This window comes from Rhea pennata, chromosome 15 (genome assembly GCF_028389875.1).
Source record: "Rhea pennata isolate bPtePen1 chromosome 15, bPtePen1.pri, whole genome shotgun sequence".
NCBI lineage: Eukaryota > Metazoa > Chordata > Aves > Rheiformes > Rheidae > Rhea > Rhea pennata.
In genome coordinates, this window is record NC_084677.1 from 18,286,344 (window position 1) to 18,308,813 (window position 22,470).

General features: G+C 51.1%; 2 protein-coding genes across 9 annotated transcripts in view; one reads left to right on the top strand and one right to left on the bottom strand.

The window, feature by feature from the left end:
• TSC2 (TSC complex subunit 2) overlaps positions 1-2,075 on the top strand; it is a 37,314-nt gene extending 35,239 nt beyond the window's left edge. For all 6 annotated transcript variants that reach the window (XM_062588530.1, XM_062588532.1, XM_062588531.1 and 3 more), the window contains one exon: positions 1-2,075. In XM_062588530.1, coding sequence (XP_062444514.1) covers positions 1-168 — 168 coding nt within the window. In that variant the 3' untranslated portion in view covers positions 169-2,075.
• The window catches only part of PKD1 (polycystin 1, transient receptor potential channel interacting), a 104,376-nt gene continuing 83,863 nt past the window's right edge, over positions 1,958-22,470 (bottom strand). For all 3 annotated transcript variants that reach the window (XM_062588527.1, XM_062588529.1, XM_062588526.1), the window contains exons 28-46: positions 22,108-22,251; positions 21,513-21,723; positions 20,882-21,008; positions 19,882-19,998; positions 19,414-19,463; positions 18,744-18,946; positions 18,035-18,140; positions 17,253-17,371; positions 15,859-16,061; positions 15,225-15,419; positions 14,242-14,381; positions 12,599-12,726; positions 12,035-12,203; positions 10,950-11,075; positions 10,630-10,804; positions 9,706-9,993; positions 8,217-8,351; positions 7,559-7,873; positions 1,958-7,125 (exon numbers count right to left, since the gene is read on the bottom strand). In XM_062588527.1, coding sequence (XP_062444511.1) covers positions 6,499-7,125; positions 7,559-7,873; positions 8,217-8,351; positions 9,706-9,993; positions 10,630-10,804; positions 10,950-11,075; positions 12,035-12,203; positions 12,599-12,726; positions 14,242-14,381; positions 15,225-15,419; positions 15,859-16,061; positions 17,253-17,371; positions 18,035-18,140; positions 18,744-18,946; positions 19,414-19,463; positions 19,882-19,998; positions 20,882-21,008; positions 21,513-21,723; positions 22,108-22,251 — 3,578 coding nt within the window. In that variant the 3' untranslated portion in view covers positions 1,958-6,498. The remainder of the gene's footprint in view (positions 7,126-7,558; positions 7,874-8,216; positions 8,352-9,705; positions 9,994-10,629; positions 10,805-10,949; positions 11,076-12,034; positions 12,204-12,598; positions 12,727-14,241; positions 14,382-15,224; positions 15,420-15,858; positions 16,062-17,252; positions 17,372-18,034; positions 18,141-18,743; positions 18,947-19,413; positions 19,464-19,881; positions 19,999-20,881; positions 21,009-21,512; positions 21,724-22,107; positions 22,252-22,470) is intronic.

A 22,470-nucleotide genomic window follows, 5' to 3' on the forward strand; every position in this document is an offset into this window, starting at 1 on the left:
CTACGTGAAGAAACCCAGTACCAGACTCCTGGCCTCCCCCTGCAAATGCATCCATCTGCTCCAGCAAAGCCCCCTCCCCAAGTATCTCAAGACCCTCCACCAACCTACGAGACCGGGCAGAGGAAGCGGCTGATCTCCTCGGTGGATGACTTTACGGAGTTTGTGTAAACCCTGGTGCGGTCGGTGTGTCTGTTCTCAGACATACGAGGCAGCGAATGCTCTTTGCCCTGCATGCTGACGCCGTGCAGCCACGTGGATGTAGATGAGTAGAGTTTGGCAGACTCGGTGTGGCTGCGTTGCTTTCACGTGAACTTGTCACTGAACCGTACCACGAGGCTTGAACGTGTTTCGTTGTCTCGACTTGCCGCTAAGGACGCTGTGTCCCCAGCAGATGCTCCGAGAGGACCAACTCTGTGTTTGTTTTTATTTGGCTTGAGCTATTTCAAGGTTTCCATCATCTCTGCTGGCAACTTTCTTGCAAAACCTTTCTCTAGGCTCCTTTGACACCAGTGTCTGGTGGGCGTGGAAGAGAGCGAGGCACTGTGGTGTTCTGCACTTCATCACGTAGTTGGAAGGAGTAGGAATTGAGGGAGTTTTGACACCTTTATTGGGGTTTGAATACAATGGACTGAAAATCCAGTCACTGTTTCCGAGCATCCTGAAATCTCTGTTCCTCTCCAGGCCTCAGTGCCTTTTGGCTCTTGAGCTCTACGGTCTCAGACTTGTTCTGCCGCCAGGTCTGGTAAGAGTTAATTTGGGCTCTAAAGTTACCTGCCAAATACGCTGCTTAAATTTCCAAGAACCTCTCTCCATTTTGAGCCTTGCAGTGAGCCCTCCCTCTTGCAGCGGCGATGTTTTTGCAAACGAAAGGAATGCAGAGCAAGGCAGCGGGTGCCAGCGAGCAGAGCGGTAGAGCGGTAGAGAGCGCTGGTGTACGAATCACTTGTGATAAGGACGGTCTGCCCCAGAGAGTCAGACCCTGCAAGGATTTAGCTAGGGGCCAAACCTTGCTTTTAGGTTCAGCTGCAGAATCTCTACTAATTGTTTGGGGATGATTCTCGTCCCTTTCTGTGCAGCTGGTAAATCTGCTTTATCTTCCCTTTTTCAAGATTGTTGACTCGTCATTGCGGCATCATCTCTGAATGAGTTTTGCCTATTGCACTAATCACATAGTGGGAGTCTCTCCTCCCGGGATGCCGGCTGTTGGCACAAGCAGCCCTTTTCAATGGGATTATGTAGTCCATCTTGTGGCAAGATGGTCATCAGACACTACACAACCTTACTGGGAGAAACAATGTAAGCTGGACTATACTGTGAGTACTTTATCTCCTGCTTTGTGAATAAAGTGTGACTTTTTGGATCATGGATAACAGCAAAGCGCTTGGAATGGAGTTAAAGACGAATGCAATGAGCACATGGAGGTGCAAAGTGGCAGGCAAGGAGAGAAAAGAGATGCTACTAACTGATGCAAGACTGGGAACTCTATGTTGTGTTTTGAGTGTTTATAAGTAAGTAAGTCATAAAGGAAATAAAGTATTTGTATGGTCGGTGAGTTGTTGCTGGCCTGGGAAGAGTCAAATTGTGTCTAGTAGTAATGTAAATTCCTCCCTTTCCCCCTTTCAGTTCTCAGATCCGTATCACTCACTCACGTTTCAGGAACCACTGCAGGTGCTGGATGTGGTGGTCTTCGTGGCCGACGTTCATGTCTTTGTATTGGAGCAATTCCTGCAGCGCAGGTGCTGCAGCTTCCCTTCAGCGTGACCACGTCCTGGTTCAGCTTCTGAGAATGGCGGCTGGAGGTGGCGGAGCAGGTACCACCTGCAGCCGAGGGCCTGGCGCCCGTGGGGGTGCTGGGCAGCGGTGCTGAGAAAGGGCCTCCGGTTCGTGCGCCTTTCCTGAGCACTTCCTGGTAGTGGTGAGTGGGTTGCAGCGAGTTTAACAAAAGCACCAGAGCCAGTTCTTAGCAGTCATCTTTTATTTGACCTTGTCATTTTTTTAAGAAACATTTCCCCCCCGCCCCATTACAAAATATGGTATTTTTATTGCAGTGAAATGATAACCAGATAGTAACAGTTTATGTATTGGTCATGATCATCTGTTCTTTTAAAAACAACAAAAAAATACGTGTAAGTAAGTCCCTCTCTCCCTTTTAAACTAGTGGATATAAAGATTTAAGCAGCTTGATACTGTTGCATCTTTGTGAGACTTAAGGCAATAAATAAGAAACCAGCTCTTGGTGACTATGAACACAGAAATATACATTCAGGAGTACGTACTGGTTAGAGCCATGAGTCAAGTTTATTGCTGCCAACAGCAAAACTCCACAACTGGTAACTGGCTGCAGCTAAGTGCGCGTGTGCGAAGTACCTTAGCTGTGAGGCTGAAGGACCCCGGTGGGCGTTACGATACTTTTGTACAAATAAACGCTGCTATGAGAACTACGACTGCTTGAAGCTGGGGGCTGCCCACGACGCCCGTGGGCCCGAGCTGAGGTGTCTGGCTTCTCACTGTGGGGTCCAGAGCTGCTCTCCGTACTTCAAGTGAGGAAAAGAAGTAGGGCGGTTGTCTTTTATCTTAGCCTGTTTCTGCTCCTCTTCCATTAGAGGGAGCACTTGGTAAGTCACTTGCATCGACGCACGCTCACGCGTGTGTACACACATACACACACACACACACACACACACACACACACACATGCAGCAAGCTTGGTAAGAAACAGTCACAGTCAGGAACAAGAATTCTGCTGCTTCACCCTGTCGTTAACTCGGCACGCTCACCTCCCCTTAGCTTATTAAAGGAAGCTCTGAGCACTAGTCCCCTGCTCGCCACTGCACTTAACTCATAGTATCACTGTCCTCCTGAAGGCCCAGGGGGAGATGTAGCTGCTCTTTTCAAGAGATTTCTCTGCCACAGCTAGGCAGAAGTGCTGGTAACACATGAGGTTCCTGGTTTCTAGCTTTTGAAGATGCATATTGAATTACAAAGCTTGTTTTCATTCTTTTGACTTACTGACTCCCACAGAGGAACCAAACCACAAGGAGGGCTCATGCCCCACTCCTGCAAGTACCTGAACTCTAGTGAGTGCCTCTGCTAACCCTTATTTTTCACTAGTGAACAACATCCTGCTGTTCTGCACACGTGCTAGGTGAATGACTTGCTTTTCTCTGCAAAGGCAGCTGCTTTTCATACAACTGAATAATTCTCCAATACTTTTCCTTTAGAGGCATATTCAAAGAATCAGAGATTTGGCTTTAAGGGGAGAAGTAGAACAGAGACCCTAAAGCTCTACCTAATTTTCTCTGCGCTTACCTTGCCTAGCACAATTTTGCTTCATAATTACTTCTTTCTTATCCCCAGGGAGGCCACAGAGCTACTGTACCACCCCCAGCCCAAAGATGAGCAGTGAGCTGAACAACATGACGTGCCCAGTACCATTAGCAGAGCTGGAAGTGCCACAGCCTGGTATCATGGGACACCTTGCTGCTGCTCATTTTACTGCCTTACGTGTTTTTGGAAATGGCCTGCAGGCACCTGCAGCAGCACGACGCCAGTCTCAAAACAGGTCATGGACTTCTACCAGAGCCGAGGCTGGCTGCTGTGCTGCTTAGCAAAGAAGTAGAACGACCTAAAACAATACAAGGCCAATAGTTTTAAATCTCTAAATTTAAAAACGTTTTTACATACCAGAAGCATCCTGGGGAAGATGGAGATGTTTGCAAAGAAAAGACTGATGAACGATTACTGTACAGTGCATAAAGCTTACTGACACCAACCCCTGAGCCAGGAGCAGGCCCGGTACCTATGAGCCATTGCTCACCCGGGCTCTCGTTTCTTATGCCTCCGTGTGCAACAGTCACCTACTGCTGCCTAGCTTGAATCTTTCTTTCATCTCCAACTACTGCTACTGAATCTCCAGGCACTTCTCTTGCATCTCCTCTCCAACCTTCCTCTTCCTTCCCCTTAGGAAAAACGTCATGGTTACCAGCAATATTCTTTTTTTCCCACTCTCTGCTTTGCTTCCCTCTCGGCACATACTCTCTCAACACCCTTAATGGCAACTTAACCACCCTTTACCCCCTGCGTCGTTCTACAGCACGCATCCTTCTGCAACCTTTCTACAGTGTCTGTCCTTTATATAAATAGAATTTTCTTTTTTTTTTTTTTTTTCAAATGATAACTTACACCAGTCTCAAAGCCATCACAAGAACACCCATGCTTCCTCCTTCAGTCACTACGGTGAGGGACAGGGGGCAGGAATGTAACGCTCCTTTAAAAGTCTGTAACATAGCATGGCAAAAGTGCTGGGAGCTGGATGAGGAGATTAAGGAGGGGATATGCTCAGCAATGGAAATGTCTTTGAAAGCCCCCTGGCTCTGGCTCCCTGGGAAGGGCCTCGCCTCCCCAGGGCCAGGCAGCCCCAGCGCGTGGGACTGCTGAGCCGAGAGCCGCAGCAGCAGCAGCAGCGGGACGCAGGCTAACACACGCTCCTGCCCGCTCAGCAGTGCCCTCCTCTTGGGCTTGGTTTCTAGGGCCTCCCTTCAACCCCGTTACACTTCCAAAGCATTGAGCAGGTTTTTGGGACAACACCAACCAGTGCACTGTGGGAGCTCCCGCTGCCACGTGCCGCTCCACCTGCAGGGACTGAACCAGAGCCAGCCCGGCCTGAACCACAGCTGGGACGCAAGCATATGCACCGCATGCACACAGACACCTAACACGGTATATACATGGACCATTCCTAGAAAGAAGCACTTAATACATCCTTTAAATAACTCTGACAATAGTATTCTGTCTCCTATCTACACGTTTCAAACACATGACCGATGCTATGAAAATATAGCAAACATACAAAAATATATACATTTTAAAAACCCATATAAATTACTTACAATATACATAATACGAAATGGCAATGATGAAGCGACCACAGGCCCGGCGGGAGCTCTGTGGCGCTCGCAGCTGCTGCCGAGCGCGCCTGCCCGCCGGCACGCACCAGCGCCCGGCCCGCGGCTCTGCCCTGCTCCCCGGCCCAGGGCTGCGGCGCTGCGGCTGCCCGGGGTGCTCTGAGCACAGGCCAGCTGTAGCCCAACCTACTGCCAGTCGGGGGGGGGGGGGGGCGAGGGCAAGGAGCATTTGCCTCTCTGACCCAGCCAAAAGCCTCCTTAGGTGTCCCTCCGGCCCTCCTTTTAAATGCATTTGTGCTTTCCTTAGGGAAGACGCCAGGCGCTGAGGGCACAGGCTCCCAGGGCCGGGCCACGGTCACTTTATCATCTCTTGCTCATTTCAGTTTATGATAAAAAAAAAAAAAATACTGCTTTTGTGATATATTATCCTGTTCTTGTTAGATCGCACGTGTCACTGCTAGCTGAGGAAAGCATTGTTTAAAGTGCTGGGCAGTACATATGAACAAGTAAACCAAAAAAATACATATACTTACGTCAATACATTCCTTGAATTAGAAAAGCCAAGCAGCCAGCAGCATGCTCACCCAGTGGGCTCGCCGCGCGCGGGCCAGCGCTGGCCGGGAGGGCGGTGGGTGGGGGACCGCAGTGAAGCCAGCACGTTGGCAACCCCCCTCTCAGAGATGGCCTGAAAGCAGCCTCTGAAGTCTCCACACCCTTTGGGTTGAACCGTTGCTGATTATCCCCTCCAAGCCTGGCTGGGCAGCAAGGCTAGCAGCTCGCTGCAGCTTGCAATATCCTTTGTTTTAAATATTGGACTTCTTTAAATACAAATAATAGTACCAATTTCTGGAGGATAAAAGCCAATACTGGAAATTAACTGATTGGGTTTAGATACCATTTATCTATCTATATATATATACTTTTTTTAAAAAAGTCAGTTAAATTACTTCCTGAAACCTGTAACTTTCCTCCACAGTGTGTCTGGTCAGCAAAATCCAAGACAGTTCAAACCTTGAAGGCCTGGGGCTTCTTCTCTGCACGCCCAGCCGGCACAGCCGGGGGGAGCAGGGGAGCCTTGCACTGGTCACTCTGCGCCAGTCCCAGTAAGGCCAGCTCGCCAGTCCCAGTAAGGCAGCCTTGTGGAAGTTGCCTTCTGCTGTCTGTTTGCAACTGGGGCCGTTTAACAAGAGACATCTTTTTAATGCTGCCTTACTGTAACAGGTATTTTCTGCACACTGCCTCTGCTGACTGTGATTCCGGAGTGACCCTGTCAGCCTCCCCAGCTATCCAGGAGGGGAGACTGAGCCTTTTCCAATGGACCCTTAATTGCTGGGAACCATCAGTAAGGAAGTCAGCACAAACAACCTGCGCGGTCAGGAACACGGAAGATCGAGACTCGGTGCTGACCACGGTCCACCCAAGCAGCCACAAGCGCTGGCACAGGCACGGCAGCCACAGCACAAGTTTTCTACCGTGATGGCCGGCTGGGGCTCCAGCTCCGGCTCACAGGCACAGCCTGCCCTTTGCAAACCCCTTCCAAGGCCCTGTGCCCTCCGAGGGGCATTTCTCCACGTGATGCCCATTGTGGCTCCTGTTATTTGACAGTGGGGTGGACTCTATTCTTGGCCCGGAGGGTTCGTTTCTTTTTTACTGCAGGCGCCAGAGAGGCATACGTTTTGTGTGGGGAGAGCACAGAAGAAGCCATGCTAACGCCCCTGCTTGCTCGAAGGAGTCGGCTGGGCACAGAGCCCCTGCTGCCTGGCAGGGGGCCTGGAGAGTGAGGAGACAGCAGGGTGTCCCGCGAGGGCTGCAAGTCCATGTCAGAGGTGGTCTCAGACAAGGGCCCCTGCTCTGTGCTGCCCAGGCAGTACCTGCTGAGGACGTCCTCTGTCATCCGGGTGGACCTTTTCCTGGAGCGGCGGCTCTGAGAGCCCTCCAGCTGGTGCTCGATGCGATACACGTCCTCCGTCACCTGGTTGACCCGGTCGAACTGGGCTAGCAGCATCTCAAAGAGGGAAAGGAGCCGTTGGATGTCAGCATCCACTTCCAGGCTGTCCCGGGTGCTCAGCACAAGACTGAGCCCATCCAGCTGGCTGGAGGAAGTGGAGGCCCTGGAGCTGTCAGAGGCAGCGCTGGGAGTGGGGCCCCGAAAGGACTTGGAGTCACTGGAGTCTCGGGACGGCAAGGGCTCCATCCCTTCAAATCTCACCTTGTGGCGGAACTGGAAGAGAAGAGAGGGCCCCAAACAAGGTTATTTCTGGAAATGGCACTGGGAGTGCTCTGCCGTGGCACTGTGCACTCTCTCCGAACAGCCATGGTGTCACTACCAGCCATTTCTGGTGGGCCAGTCCACAGCGTGGACCTAGAGATGGATCCCAAATAAAGAACACACACAGCAGTAGGACTGAGAACTGGCAGCAAACGCCCCTACAATGCCCCATCACTAACGCATCTCTTGGGCCCCGAGGAATTGCCACTGCTCCATCTCTCATCCGCCAGAGGTGCTGGCATTGACCCGCCTGTGAGTAGCAGTGGGAAGTAGCCTGAAGCAAAAGACAACCAAGGATCCTGAATGCTGCTTCTCTGTAAAAGTCTGCAGCCTGTCACCTACTGCTGAGCCCCTTCACCTTGGAGTCTCCCAGGGCTGCCCTTACCTCCTTGGCTTTGCTAAAGCCCATCCACATTTTCAGCCTGCGCACAAAAAGCTCCACCATCTCGTAGTCCTGGGGCTCAAAGGCTGGTCGGTACAGCTCGAAGTGCATTTCCCGATAGCTGTATATAAGCACCACAGTGAAGAGCCTCAGCACAATCCACACCTCCAGGACAATATAGCTAGTGCAGAACAGGTAGTACAGCCCAGAAGACTCAGGCAGGCTGGGCCAGAGGTTCACGCTGCCCCGCACCATGGCAAAGAGCAGCAGGAGGCTGCTGCCAATACTGCGGAAGGACTCCGAGGAGGAGGAGAAAAGCTGCAAAAGGGATGTGAGAGATGTTATGAAAATGGATCAGTCAGTGGCAAAATGTCCTCCTGCCTCCCCCCAAAATAACCCCCACCTCATTTTCAAAGCATGAGCCCAGAGGAGCTGCCCACTGATCAGCCAGGACAGGGACATATCACAGACACAGGACCTGGCCCAAGCAGTCTCATCTGTTGCAGACAAATCCACCCCTAAGAGCTCTGTGCAGGCTGGGCTTTGCTCACAGAAATGTCACAGTGGGGGGGGGGGGGTAACATCAACCCTGGACAGACCTTGCTGACAATCAGCCACTCTGTAAGGTCAGACACAGAATGCCAGAAGCATTGGTAGTTACCAGGAAGCCAAGCTGTGCATACGCCAGGATGAGGACAGCGAACGCAAGCCCTGCAGCAGTCAGCTCCTTCATGGACTTCTGAATGGTTTTCCCAAACACGGACCATTGCCTGACAAAACGCAGCTGCTGGGCAGCCTAGGACCGAGAGACGATGGTGTTAAAATGGAGATCAGAGACCCAGTTGCAGAGGCTGCTGCAAGATCCTTCCAACACAGCATGTTACTGCAGAGCCTCTTCCGTGCCTTCCCTGCGCTGGCAGCGGAGCAGATGTTACAGTGCTGCCTGCTCTTGGACTGCATTTGCAGACTTGCAACAGGAAGGCAGACAAGTGCTGCATATATACTTAGTCCACAGGCTCAAGACACATGAGTGTCCAGTGTGATTAATGTGGATGCCCTGGTACTCTTGCCTTGCCTCTGGCCCCCAGACATTAGAGTATCTGCACTGCCTAGAACACCCCCAAGCTGCAGAGGGGGGTGTTGTAACTCCATTAAGAAAAACACAGTAAACTTCAGAACAAGGGCTCCCATTGTGCGCCTCACCGCAACAGCCGTCACGCTGACGGCTGCTGAATTTGCCCCTTCCCCACGAGCTGTGGGTGGAGGTGACAGGAAAGTCCTGTCAGACTGACCCACACGTAAGCCCCGATGCATACCTCAGCCCTCATACCTCTTCACTGCTTCACTGCTGTCCAGCAAACTGTGTGTATGGGGTTACCTATCTCCCTGTCCCATGCTCGCCCAGAGCACCTCTGAGAATCACCCATATTACCGTAGAACTCTAGCACTTGTAACTCTGCCATGTTACATATTTCTATTTAACACACATCGAATGCCTGGGCCTCTTGAATTCCTTTAAAGCAGCTACTGTCAATATTTGCTGCCACCCCATGTAGCACCAGACACACATCTTCCTCCTGTCTTTAAAACCCAATCCTCCATCCCTCCCCTTCTTTGAGGCATTTGTCTTAAGGGTCTTGAGGATCTCTCTAAAACGTCTACAAGGCTGAGCAAAAACTGCGAAACTCTGGAAGGGCAGAGGAAGCCCTAATCAAGGGGCTCTTTGAATAAAATGACTATCAATCAGCTACATTAGGCTGGACTCTCCTCCCCTTCTGCAGTGTGCAGGGAACTGAGGGCTGAGAGAGGCTTTAAGAGATTAACTGTTGCAGCAGAGTAGCTGGCAGGTGCGAGGCTGAGGAGTGCCTGGATACCTGAAAGGTTCAGCACTACCGCACTGGACAGGAAAGTCTGCTGCTGCCATGTGCTTCTGCCATCACTGCCTGTCACCTCTATCTTGCTCTAGGATCTGAAGGTGGGAGCAGCTGCTTTGCATTTGCCTGGCACAGCAGGGCCATGGTCCTACACTTGATTTTACTTCAAGATCCTTTGCTACCCTTACTCTGGACTGTGCAGGGAAGGAGACCTGGCGCAGACACGCCAAGCTCACACTTTGCCCATGTGGCACTCCCTTCCAGCTCTCTCCATACCTGTACAGTCAGGAGGAAAAGGAGGGAGGCAGCCAAGGTGCTGAAGACTGTGTTGAGAAAGGCCACCTGGTAGAAGTTGGTGAAACCCTTGCGGTTGTTGAGGTACTTGAGCCACTGCTGGTCGGCAAGGGTGGCTTGGCTGAGGTGCACCACCACAGTGCAGGTGGTAAGGAGGATGAAGACCCACTGGCCATAGTTGCCCCACAGAGTGAAGTAGGCCCTGCCTTCCTTCTTGATTGACAGCGACTCAGACACCACGAAGTAGACGACAAACATCATGAGGAAGACCTGGGGAAGGAGTGGAAAGTTTGCCAGGGAAGGACAGGACAATGCTTGACTGCTGCGCTGCACTGAAGGAGCCCACAGCACCCCAGGACAGCCAAAGCCTGACATCCAAGTTCTGCTGCCCCACAGCTAGAGCCCACTGCCCTGATTCCCTCCAGATCTTCCTCCAGCTCATCCAACACCCCACTCTCTCCTGTTCCAAACAAAGCTCCCTGCACTGGGGCCAGTGTAGGGAGTGCCCAGGTGGGAAAGGCAGGACAGGCTCTGCCTACACCAAACCTTCAGCCAGCCAAGGAGGTGGAGGTCTTGACTGGCTCATGTCCCTACTGGGAAGAGAAAAACAAAGGCCTCAAGTTTCCACAGTGACAGGAATGAGCCCAATGAAGCATAAAGACTGAGCCAGAACCAGCAAATGCTCCCTAACAGGGGAAACCTCCTTCTTCACAGTAGCGCCAGGATTTTTACTGTGCACAGACCAGGCCTGGAAGCAGAGTGATGACAGCCATGGGGATGAGTGATCTCAGACAGGACAGCTTTAGTCTGAGGTGACCTATGCTGCGCTGCCAGGAGTCCAGGCCCCTGAAGCTCCCTCTTCGATGACTGAGGGAGAAGAGCAGAAAGGGGAAGTGCCGCACTGACCATCATGAGGAGCTGCAGCGTGACACCCCCGCGGAGCCGCAGCAGTGGGAAGGGGCTAATGGTGACAGCAGTCATGGCTTGGCCTGCCCCCAGGAACTCCAGCCGCAATGTGATGGCAGCATGCAAGTCCACACTGGGGTTATACTGCATCAGCTCCACGAAGACTGCTCGGCTCCTGTGGAGGGGAGAAGAAGGGCTCAAGGTACTGGGACAACATCAGCCCTGGGATCGCAGATCCTCTCCTCCCCATGACACCCCAGCTGTGCCCATTTAAAGTGTGGGGGACAAAAGAACATCTCCTTTGCCCCCACCACACTTACATGTTGTCGATCCACGTATGCTGCTGAAGGAAATCCAGCTGAGCTCTGCTTTCCTCCAGTGAAGCCCCCAATTCCTGGACATAACCACCACTATCATAGAAAGAGATGTAACCCCAGTACCAGACTCTGCAGAGGAAGAGGAATCAGACGGTGAGTGCTGAAGATGGAGGACAGAGCAGGACTGCCTGGGAGAAACTGTGTGGCAGACTGGGTGTACACACTATCTCCCTATTTCCCAAGCCCCCCTCCGCATCCCCTGTCACACCTCCAAAAGTTAAGCCGAATTGTCTTCATTAGTGCACAACCCCTTGATCCTCATGACTGACTGCCCTGATGTGTCTCATCTCAGGAGCCAGCAGAACCAGAGGTACATTGATATATACACCACAGAAAAGTGCCTCCATAAAATCTGCCTTGTTTCATCCCAGCACCTACACTGCCCATCCTGAGCTGTCTGAGGGCACCAGCTGCCTCATTATTTCTTTCACTGAACAAATTACAGATGCCCATTAATCTACTTTGGTGTTCCCAACCTCAGAACAGCCCCTGGCCCTGTGGTGTCCCAGACTTTGATGAACAAGCACTCAGGAATAAATAAGAGCAGAAATTAAATGCAATTAATTTTTTTGAGCTGATAAAGCTCAAAACCTGTAACCTACTTTGGCAGGAAACTGAGCTAGTGCTGCCCTTTAGTCTCTACAAGGTGGCTCAGTTACCTTGTTCTGCAGTTTGTTCCTGCCCTTAAAGTTGCAGGGTTGCACTGTCTGCCCCTGGATCCCTGAGAACGGCACCATGCTGCTGTTCAGACAACTCATGGTCAAATGTGCATCTCCAGTGAAGTTAGAGCGAGTGAGAACTACGTGATTCCCAACATTCAAACTGCCAGCACAGAAGTCAGTGCGGATGCGTTCAGGGAAGGCCTTTGGCAGCTCTGTATTTATTTTTTCTTTACTGGGCTCAGGGGCTGCAGTAAGCATTACTGAGGTGACAGCTGGGAACTACTTGGAGCACTAAAGCAACTGAACAGATACACTGCCTTTGGCACACAGAGCAGGAAGTGCAGGCGCAGGCTGGCAGCTCCTTACCCAGTGAGGTCGGGAGGCGAGTAGGACCATGCAGCTGTCAAATTCCCAGGCGCCCTTTCCCAGCCAGCTGTGTAATCAGCGGTAGCAAAGCTGTGCGAGTTGGTGCAGTTCCTCCTGGCAGCTGCGCCCACCCCGCGGAGGAGGTCCCGAGCGGTGTGCTGGCACTCGGCTGAAATGAGACCAACATTATTATTTCGTAGGGAGCCCAAAGCATCTGGTCAACCAGCACTGGAGCACAAAACTGAGCTTTCACACTTATCTCTCTTCTTCCCAAGCCCCCCTCCACATCCCTAGTCACACCTCCAGAAGTCAAACCAACCCCACTTCATCAGTGCAAATCCCCTCCATCCTCATGGCTGACTGCCCTGGTTTGTCTCATCTCAGGAGCCAGTAGAACCAGAGGTACATTAATCTATATGTCACAGAGAAAAAAGAAGGTGCTTCTGTAACATCTGCCACGCTTCGTTCAGACCCTTTGCTGCATCCAGACCCAGCCATTTCATTCCTTTAGAAGTGTCATTACCTGCCACATGACAGCAGAGCCCCGGGCCTTCGCCCACCTACCTTCTCGCAGCCGGAGCTGGCGCAGCCGGGCTGCTCCCAGTGTGGTACTGTAGCTCTCTTGACTTGACTGGTTGTTGTAGAGAAAAGGGAGGAACACCTGCGACATCCAGACCCAGAACTGATCTGACCTGCAACAAGAGGAAGATGAGAGGTAAAGCTTCTGCTACAGGCAGTCTCTGCATGATCTGAACATTTTTATTTCCTCTTGGGTGGGCTTTGGACCTGGTAACCTGGGCTGCTCTCCTCCCAGGTGTCTGGCCAGCAGGCAGAGGCAGTATTTCCAATCACACTCTACCAGCTGTGCTGAGGTACAAGTGCCAGAAAAACGGTTATTAGACATACAAGAACTAAAAGAGACTGAATCAATTCAACACCATGCTTAACGCCCAGTGAGATCCTACAGACCTGGCAGAGACCAAGCAGGTGCCTGATCCCCTTGCCTCTTGGGCAGGCCAGCACACAGCCACAAAGAGAAGAGGATTGCTCAGCTCAGCCCATGTCAGCCCAGGTTCCCTGGGAGGTCAAACTGATTGCACGACGTTTCATCCCCACAAGTTCCTCTGAAGAAACAAGATGCCCCCAAAGTATCTCTGAGTCTGAGCTCAAAGATGAGCCCTAGACAGTATAAAGGAGCTGTCAATGTTCCCTGGCATCTGATCTAGCCGTCCTTTTGGCATCAGTGCCTCACACTGCAAAAACCACATGGGATGGAGGAGGTGGGAACTGGATGAGGGATCATACCAGTGGGTCTGCAACAGTCCAATGGAAATGAGATGATTTTTAGAACCAGATTCCACTCTTCCTCTTTACACCACTGTCATCCCAGTAATTCCATTGAGTTCAGCAGAATCATTCCCACTTCATGCTGTTGTGAATCAAAATTTCTGTGAGTGTGTGGCACGGACAAGCCAAATTTTATTTGCACAGAACAATCAAGAGGTCTGTAGTGAGACGGGTGCAAGGACGCAATTAATTCTAGGTTGCCATTTTGATGTCATTCTGAACGGTCAGAGTTTACGGCAATGTGGAAACTCAGCTGAAAAATTTTAATCTAGTTGAATTGTATGTGCAGAGAAAGGGAGGGAAGGGCTTTGTATTTGTATGAGATGTTATTTTTGGTTCTCGTGATCCTGTTTACAGCTAAATCTTATTTAAAGTTGTAGATTTTGCAAATAGAACAAACTTGTGTCCTCTTGCCCAGATACAGAAAGATAAACATCTGTAATTCAAAGTCCTTTCCCATTGAGAAGGTCTTTGAAATGCAAAGGAATGAAAGCTCTCAATCCCTGTAAGTCCTTGTGTTTTCCAGTGGAGAAGCTGAGCCATAGGGAAAGGAAGGCACCTGCTTGTTGCCATGCAGTGCCCTAGTGCTATTTGTGAGTGCTCCAGCTCCACAGAGACATCCACGCTTTCCACAAAGCTCAGGACCTCTCTCCTTTAAGTGACTGCAGAGCATGATCCCAACAGCCAATTCCACCTGGAACAGGGCAGCCAGAGCCAGACATTTCTGCCTTGCTGTGCTCTACTAATGGCAGAAGGAAGGAAGTAAGCCTGCTCACTGACTCCTTGTTGCAACCCTGCACAGCTTATCTGAGTTAAAGCAACATCTTGTCCCTCCCCATCCCTGAGCCCTTTGTGGTTACCTCTTGATGCGGAGGAATTCATTGCTGCCCAACTGCTGCTTGATGGAGCTTTGCAAAAGGAAGGTCCTACTGTTGCGGGAGGCATCTCCATAGTTGGTGAGCAGGATCACCAGCAGGAACAACATGTAAATGAGGAAATTCTGGCAAGCAGAGAACAGAAAGGGAGATCACATTCAAGAACAGCAGTAGGCTTGGATCCCAACCCTGTTCCTGCCACAAATCAACACTTTCTACCAGTTACCATGCAGCAGGATTGGGCCTCAAAAAATGCTCTGGGTTTTTTTTCCCTCCCATATGAGAAGCTGTTTAAAATGAAAGTCAGACCACAGGCTTATAACAATACTCTCTTTTCAAGGCAGCCAGCCCAGCATCACATGTTTCAGTTGACATGCATTGCACAACCTCCCTGTACTAGCTCCTATATGCTGGCAGCTTGGCTTATACAACAGTTATGAGAGTTTCTATCCTTTAAAGGGACATCACTCAGTTAAAAATAATTCAATTCCTTTAGAGTGGGTGTGTATTTCCAGCACCAGTGCAGAAGACTAGCACTGAATTATCTGTGAAAAGATCAAAATTCCTGCTCCCATGTGGGGAGTTGTGTTTTTCACAAGACTCAGTTAACGCACTGTCTTGGGTACTGCTCCAGAGCTGGCACACTCTCCACACTGCAAGCCTTTCTCTAACCTCAAACACCTGAACTACCGCATGCTACACAAACACTTTCTGTTCCAAATTGGACGAATGGCAATCCCCAGTTACAGTTCTGCTTTCCAACCATGTCAGAGCTCAGGGAACTTCACAGAGAAGATGGATGTCACTATCTGCTTTCTCAGATGGAGGAACTGAGGCAGAGATTGGGAACAAGTGCCTGCTAGCTCAGGGATCACATATGGATTGCGCAGCCCGTACAAAATGCATCTCAGCTCCTGATGCCAGCACTCTACGGCTGCCTTAGACACTATGTGTATCACAATACACACCTTCAGCATCTTGTGCAATAGTTTGACCTTCTTAGCCTCCTCCTTGGCCTGGAAAAGGGCAAACCCCTGCGGAGGTCGGACTTTGCTGATCTTCTCAGAAACATGCTCAACAAACGGATGTTCCACCAAGGTGTCGTCTTCCTCCGGGTGCAAGCGCTTGGCAACCAGTGAGAAATAGAGGGCTTCCAGCAGAACCTGGGAGAGACAAGAAGTGTCACGAGCATGCAGAGAGCGCCAGCCCAGGTGGACTCCTGCAGGCAGCAGCTCCTGTTTGCCTTTGAGCATGGGTACAGACAGCAAGCACAGCACTGCAGCAGAATACTGCCTTGGAGCAGCTGGACTTCCCCTAGAACAAACTGCCACTAGCACTACCTCTCCCAGTGCTGCTAGTGTGCGTCCCTTCACCACCTGCAGGGTTTTGAAGATGGGGGAGATAATTCAATCCACTCAGTGTCCACCGTGAGTTGATTAGTATCTGGACAAGCTATTTATTACAGCTACAGATCCCTAGGGACTTACTAATCTGGACTGGATGGATGCTAGCAGTCACAGGAAAGTGTGTGCACGTGTGCGTGTGTGCGTACACACATGCATGCAGACAATGTGCTTGTGCACTCCTTTACTCTCTCCTTACCTTCAGGGGCTCCCAGACCAAGAAGGATGCCAAAAAGCTGAATATCCCTGAGATGAGCCACATGAGGGCAACGCTGGAGGAAAAGCCCACACCAATCCACACAGAGACCCCAGCGGAGGTGGCAAAGAGGAGGAGACTGATGCCGTGAGCCAGATAGGAACACCAGGGTGGCAGCAAGCGCTTCCTGAACGTTTGGTCTGTAACTGGGGAAGGGAAGGAAAACAAGAGTAAATATCACTGCAAAAGGCACAGGAAGGACTGAACAATGACTTATCCCAGCAGAGTACTCGCCAGCAGTCCTGAGTGAGTTCGGAGGGATTGTCCCAGACATCACACACTAAGTAGCAACAGCAACAGCACACTGAAACACAGTCAGCATCAGAACAGCAGCTTCCCATATGCAGACAGGACAAAATGGGCAGCAGGAAGAGATGGTATTTAGAGGCTGGAATCTGTTCCCTGTTTTCCATCAGCGCCCCAGGAAATCAGGAATGTCCAGGACTAGACTGGCTGGAGGTGCTAACCCCAAAACCCATTAACAGCTGCAGACTTGTGGAGACCAGCAATGCTCTCACAACTGCTGATCTTTCAGACTGCCAAGCCACCCTGGCCTTGGGCTTCCTCAGACACAACTTCTTTCGTCCACCCATGTGAATAAGTGTTGGCACAAAGATACTACAGACATTCATCAAGCAAGAGGAACTGATGGATTTTAACAGACCCAAGAGGATTGCTGCTGTGTCCAATTTTCTGCGCTGCAGCCTGCTCTAGAGCAGCTGTGCCTCAGGAAGCTGAAAGCTCATGCTAAAAGAGCTGACACTTAACTTCTCCACAGGGCCTGACACCAGAGCACTTACACCACCCAGATCTTCCCAGGGCATGACAGTCTGTTCCCTGCCTTGTGCAACCCTAGCTGGCTGGCTATTATCTTGCATGACCCCGTAGAAAGCATCTCTTTTCCTTTTCTTTTCTTTGTCTTGTTTATTGGTTTGAACTTTCATTGGCATTTGACCCCCTTTCCCCTCTGATTATGTACAAAGACCCTGGCTCTTCCTCCTTAGGAAGGCTGAATGAAATAACTGATGTCTACAGAGGGCTACAGAGAGCAAAGCAATGGGGGAAGTAGTGAGCGGAGCTTCCCTAGGGTGTACAGTAGGGGATACCACAGAACAAATGGTGGCCTAGAATTTATTGGGATCCAGGGCTCAGAGAAAAGTTGGCCCAAACTGGCAGCAAATAGCAAACATATCCCAAGGAAGAGAGCTGCCTCTCCTAAGTCTCCTTGTCTATATCCTCCTCCCAGCTGCTGTTGTGTGTGATGCCCCCTCTTCTGCACGTCATCAACCTCCCTGCACCAAGACCCAATGCTGGACACAGCTCTGCAGCCCTGGTACCTGTCCACGTCGACTTGGCTGATCTGCTCACTTCCCTAGGAGGGGCTGCCACATTCTGGCCTTTGTCATTCAGCTTCTGCATCATGACGGTCTCAACCTTCTCCCCAAACACACTGGACCTGCCAAGGCAAAGTGGTGCTATTGGTGATCTGCGCCAGTGCTGCCTCTGCAGTGAGTAGGCTAGCTCCAAGGCAGGCTGAACTCCAGCACTAACACTGGTAGGATGGCCTGTGTCCATTCAGAAGCACTTTCTTCTTCTAATGAAGTGGGCTCAGGTTGTTGAGGCAATTGGACACTCTGTTCTGTGTCTCACGGGAAGCTGGAAGTCCTCCCCCTCCCTGACCCTGCTGCTCTGCCCTGGCTACCCAGCAATGAGCTACCAGTCAGGCTGGGCAGAGATTTGGGTCCCAAAGCAGAGTGGCTCTGGGCACAGTGATATAGCAGAGGTTCAAATCCCCTTCTCCCTTCTGTCAGTGCTGTGAACAGAACCAACATGCTTGTACTTCGTCGGCAGTCCACAAAGCTCCAGAGGCACTTCTTCAGCCAGGGATATATTCCAAGCGGATCCTGGAAGGGCAAGAAGTGCTCTCCTGGAGCTCTGGCTGTGGGGACTGCAGGAATTGGGGCCAGCAAGAACACAGTGCCTGCACAACAAGGCTGTCCTAGGCATTTGCAATGTTGCAAAGCCCAGAACAGCTCACGGTTGGGTGCGACTGGCTGGACGGAGAGCAAGGAACACGAGGCACTGGCTTGGTCTGGGGGACCACTCCCCGAATACTTACAGGCCTGAGATCAGATCTGTTTCAGCCCTCAAGTATGGCCCTACGTCCTGAGAGTGGGAGATGCCACTAGATCCATCTGCTAGGATCTGCCGTATCAGATCCTCATCTGGGAAAACAGGGAACGAGAACATCAGTGATGGGAGCACAGCACACAATATTGCACCATGAGACAGTTCTGCCTATGATCAACTGCTGTTTGTGGAGCCAAGCGTACATAGTTATGGAATCCTTCTCCATGGGATGGGCCCATCCTCCCTCCCTGTCTTCTGGCTCCTGTCTACTCCCATTTGTCTGTGGAGGCTGGCATGAAACTGCTGGTATAGAAGGCCAAGCTCTTCTCCTGCAGCCATTTACACAAGTCCAGAGACACACTATGGCCTCGCAACCAGTGGAGTGCTGATTGCTTGCAACATTCAGATCCCCTGGGAACATGTCTCTCTTTGCTCCTATTTTACTGCCAGTGTAGTGACCATTCACTTCAGACTAATCCACATCCATCAGGATTTCTGCTTCCCAGACTGAGTTCCCCATTAAGAAAATTTGACTCTTCTCCCTGGCCCCTCAAATAGGAGCCAGCAGCAATAGCAACAGGCTCTGCTATTCTGCCTCTCCAGAGCTGATCCAGGGCTCCCAGGGACCAGATTGCTCCTCCTGCACCTCCCTGGGATGTTTACACCCTAGCAGAGAGCAACACTGCTCACACACTCACCTGAGGCAGAGAAATACCGAGGTTGCCCTTGGTGAACGCCAAGTGACATGCTGTCCTCCTCAGTTGCCAGGGGGCCCTCAAGCCCAAGGTGGCGGCTGGCCCGGCCTCTCTTCAACTTCTGAATAGTGTTGCCCATGATGGAGGGATCACTGAGGAGGTCTGGCCAGCTGAGCAGGGCCTCGCTGGAGGGCCACCGCACAAGGCTGCAAGAAGACAGAGGAGTAGTGTGCAATCAGGCATGCATGGGGAACAGGAAGCAGGAGAAAGGCAATTGTGTGGGTGTGTAGTCCTGTCGAGAAGGGGAACAGCTATGGGAGCACAATCTCCAACCTACCAGCATGCAACTTTATTGTGATCTGCAGGGGACTCTGGGTTACTATTCAGATATAGCCTTTGCAGGAACACAGCTGGTGAGGACTAGACTTCCTCAACTCTCTGGCAACAAATAGTTATCAGCTCTAATAAAAAACAGGCAAGCAGCACTCCACACCTGCAGGCAATTGGCCTTTGATGACTCTCCAGTCTCCCACCCAAAACATAACATAAGCTGTGAAACAGTGTTTCACATTTGTTGGCCTGCAGCACTGGAAAAGGTGAAATGACATGTGGGAGGCTGAAAGCAGAAAAAACAATGAATTCTTGTTTGCTCTGATCTCCAAAATCTACTTACCTTTTGGAGTCTTCCAGGAACAGATCTGTTTTGGTTTGCTCAGAAAAGGCCTGTAGAGTAAGTGGGAAGTATTTCAGGTACGTGACACAGATGATGCCCAGTTAGAGCAGCAGGCAGTTAATACAGCTTCACCAGGGGTCACTGGAAACCTGGAGCCTGAGCTGCCCTTAGCCCAGGGTCCACACCTGTCCTCGAGGGGATTATGTCCAGGCACACTGTGAAGATCCATGCTCTCAAATAAAGAACAATAGCTGGATACCAGCTTGTGCTCAGTACCTGAGGATGGCCTGAAGGGATTGTGAGGCAGAAGAGGAAGGGTTGTGGCTCTCCCCAGTCACCAGTATTTGCAAGTGGCAAATGTGCATCAGTTCTTACACTGACAGCCAAAGATGGACACTGTGCCCGTGCGGTGAACAGAAGGGCTGTGGGGAGCACACAGATCCATGCAACCTGTCCAGCTTTCATTACCTCTGCCCGAAGTCCTGGGAAGGTGAGGAAGGAACTCTCCAGGATTGAGGAGTCCAGGTAGTTGTCGATCTCCAAGGACTGCTGGTCTGAGTGAGTCAGGGTGTGGTTAATGGAGACCTGTGGGAGACAGAAAGGCTTGACCAGAGAAGGAATGGGTGGAGGTGACAACGTTGCTGTGGCTCAGAGCCTACAGCTCAGCCCACTCTACCATTCCCAACTCACTGCTATGCTGAGGAGTTCCACACTTCTAGACGCAGGGCCAAGGGATCCTGGCCTGCACAGCAGGGCTGAGAAAAGGCACATGCAGGTCCCCCACTTCCTCCCAGACACCTTGGGCACTGTGTTACATTACCACAGCCAAGGTTGTTCCAGGCACAGGCTCCCAGGAAGCTGTGTAAGTTTGTAACATCCTGCAAAGCAGGGAGTACTTACAGGAAAAACAAATATCATCAATAACTGAGCTGGCTGTCATATCTAACAGGGTTGCCAATTGTCTCTAACTAGTCATTAAATCCCCCGCTAATCCTTTCACAGCTGCATAACCACAGCTCTGCTCACACAGCTAAATTTGTACCTAGGGCAGGTATTTCATTAGAAATGCTCCAATGAGCCTCTCTCTAGCTCCTGCCAACACAACAAAGGGTCACTCCTTTAAATGGCATTTGAGTACCTATTGCATACTGAAATGAAGAGGTAGTATGTGCCTAAATAGCTTTTAAAATCTGCCCTTTTGGGATCTGTCTGGGCATTGCCAGAATCCAGTATCACACAGCACATGCCTAAGGGGGTGATCTTTCCCTGTAAGGTCAGGGGCTGCTCCCAGTTCAGCAGGAAGGCAGAGTCTTGCTAAGCACAAGGCTGTGACCATGGTGCAAGGCAGTGCAGGGCAGCTATTAGGAAGGGGCAGAGACCAGCTAGGGAGCAGCTGCACCACAAAGGGCAGAATCTAGCCCTGGCATCACACCTGCTTAGGCAGCCTGCAACTACTTCTCTTGATTACCTTGCCACGAGCCATCCGGAAGAGAAATAAAATGACCAGGTAGAGAGGATAGACCACCACGCTGGACACCAAACCAACGGCCACTGTGTCTACACTAACGGGGATCAGGTTGGAAACAGCCCCATTGCTAGAGAGAATGAAAAGAGAACAGAGATCACTGTGTGCAGGAGCACTCAGGGTTCCCAGCCAAGCAAGCAGATAGAAGAGCACAAATGGGCGTTTCAGGTGTGCAAAGACTGTACCAAGCCCAAACCTCAGAACAAATCCAGGTTGGAGTATTTGAAAACATCTTTGCCATGGTGATCCCTGAAGTGGCTGATACTACACATAAAGGCACAGACAAGATGTAAAACACTCTCCTAGGGCAGGGTAAAAAGCAAGAAAGGGGTGAGAGCTGTGCTAACAGATGACACAGCAAAACCAGGCAAGGGGGAAATCCCATCAGGCTGTCTGTGATCCTTCATAATCCATATCCATTCTTTGCAACAGAGAGGGCAGAGAGGGCCTCAAGGCTGCAAGCAGGGCACCTATTCTAAGCAGACATAAGGTCTATCCTGCCCTACGTAATGAAGCACAGGAGGGTCCCCAAGAAGGTAAGAGACTACCCAGAGCAGGAAGGAACACAACGCACCTGAGGTGTACATTCCCCACGACGCCATACCATACCGCGTTGGCACAGAGGAAGAGGAAGATAAGCAGAGAGCAGCAGGTGGCTCTTTGGACGCGGGTAAAGCGGCTGCGAGGTGGGCGGTCCCACATGGAGAGCCAGACATGCTTCTCAAAAAAACCTCGCTGCAGCTCTGCTACGAAGATCCGCGAGAAGCTCCTCAGCTCTGTCTCACCTGAGCACAAAAAGAGAGGCTCTCAGGGTGAGATGCACAGAACAGAGGGTATCTAGCTGGGCCTGGCATGGCCTCTCCTTCCAGGCTGATATTCAAGGGGATGTCTGCACTGCATCTATATGGTGCCTCCTGCACAGCTGGATCTCTGCCCTGTATTGTACTCTAGCATAAAAGATCCAGTAGAATGTTTGGCTTCACTAGGCAGTGAAGTTTGGCTTCACAATACTAGCGAAGTTTGGCTTCACAATGCAGTGAAGCAGTGTCAGTGTGGAGTGTCCATGGTGCTCCTGCAAAGTCACTTGTTGTGGGCACTTTCCCAGCATGATGAGAGCTGCCATGCCACACAGCTGTTCCAGCCCCACACCCCAGAGGCTGAGCACTCACTGGCAGCGTAAACCTCCTTCTCCACCATGCCATCATTCTCTTCGCTCTCCACCGACAGCCAGTCATTCACCAGGAAGAAGTAGCTCTTGCTGCTCTGCAGGTCCCGGATGATGATGTGCTGCAGGTACCAAGAGGGGCTCAGTCCTGAAAGCCAAGGAACAAGGAAATGTGTTTCATAACAGACATTTCTTCTGTAAGTCTGCAAAGCCAAGAGGGCAACACAAGGGGAATCTTAAAAGGGGACAACAGCAATCTCTGTAACACTATCGATGAGGATGGCACATTGCCCAAGAGAAGCGCTTTTCACAGCCAAGTCACCTCTTGGACTGTACAGATATTTACAGACGATGCCACAGTGCAAAG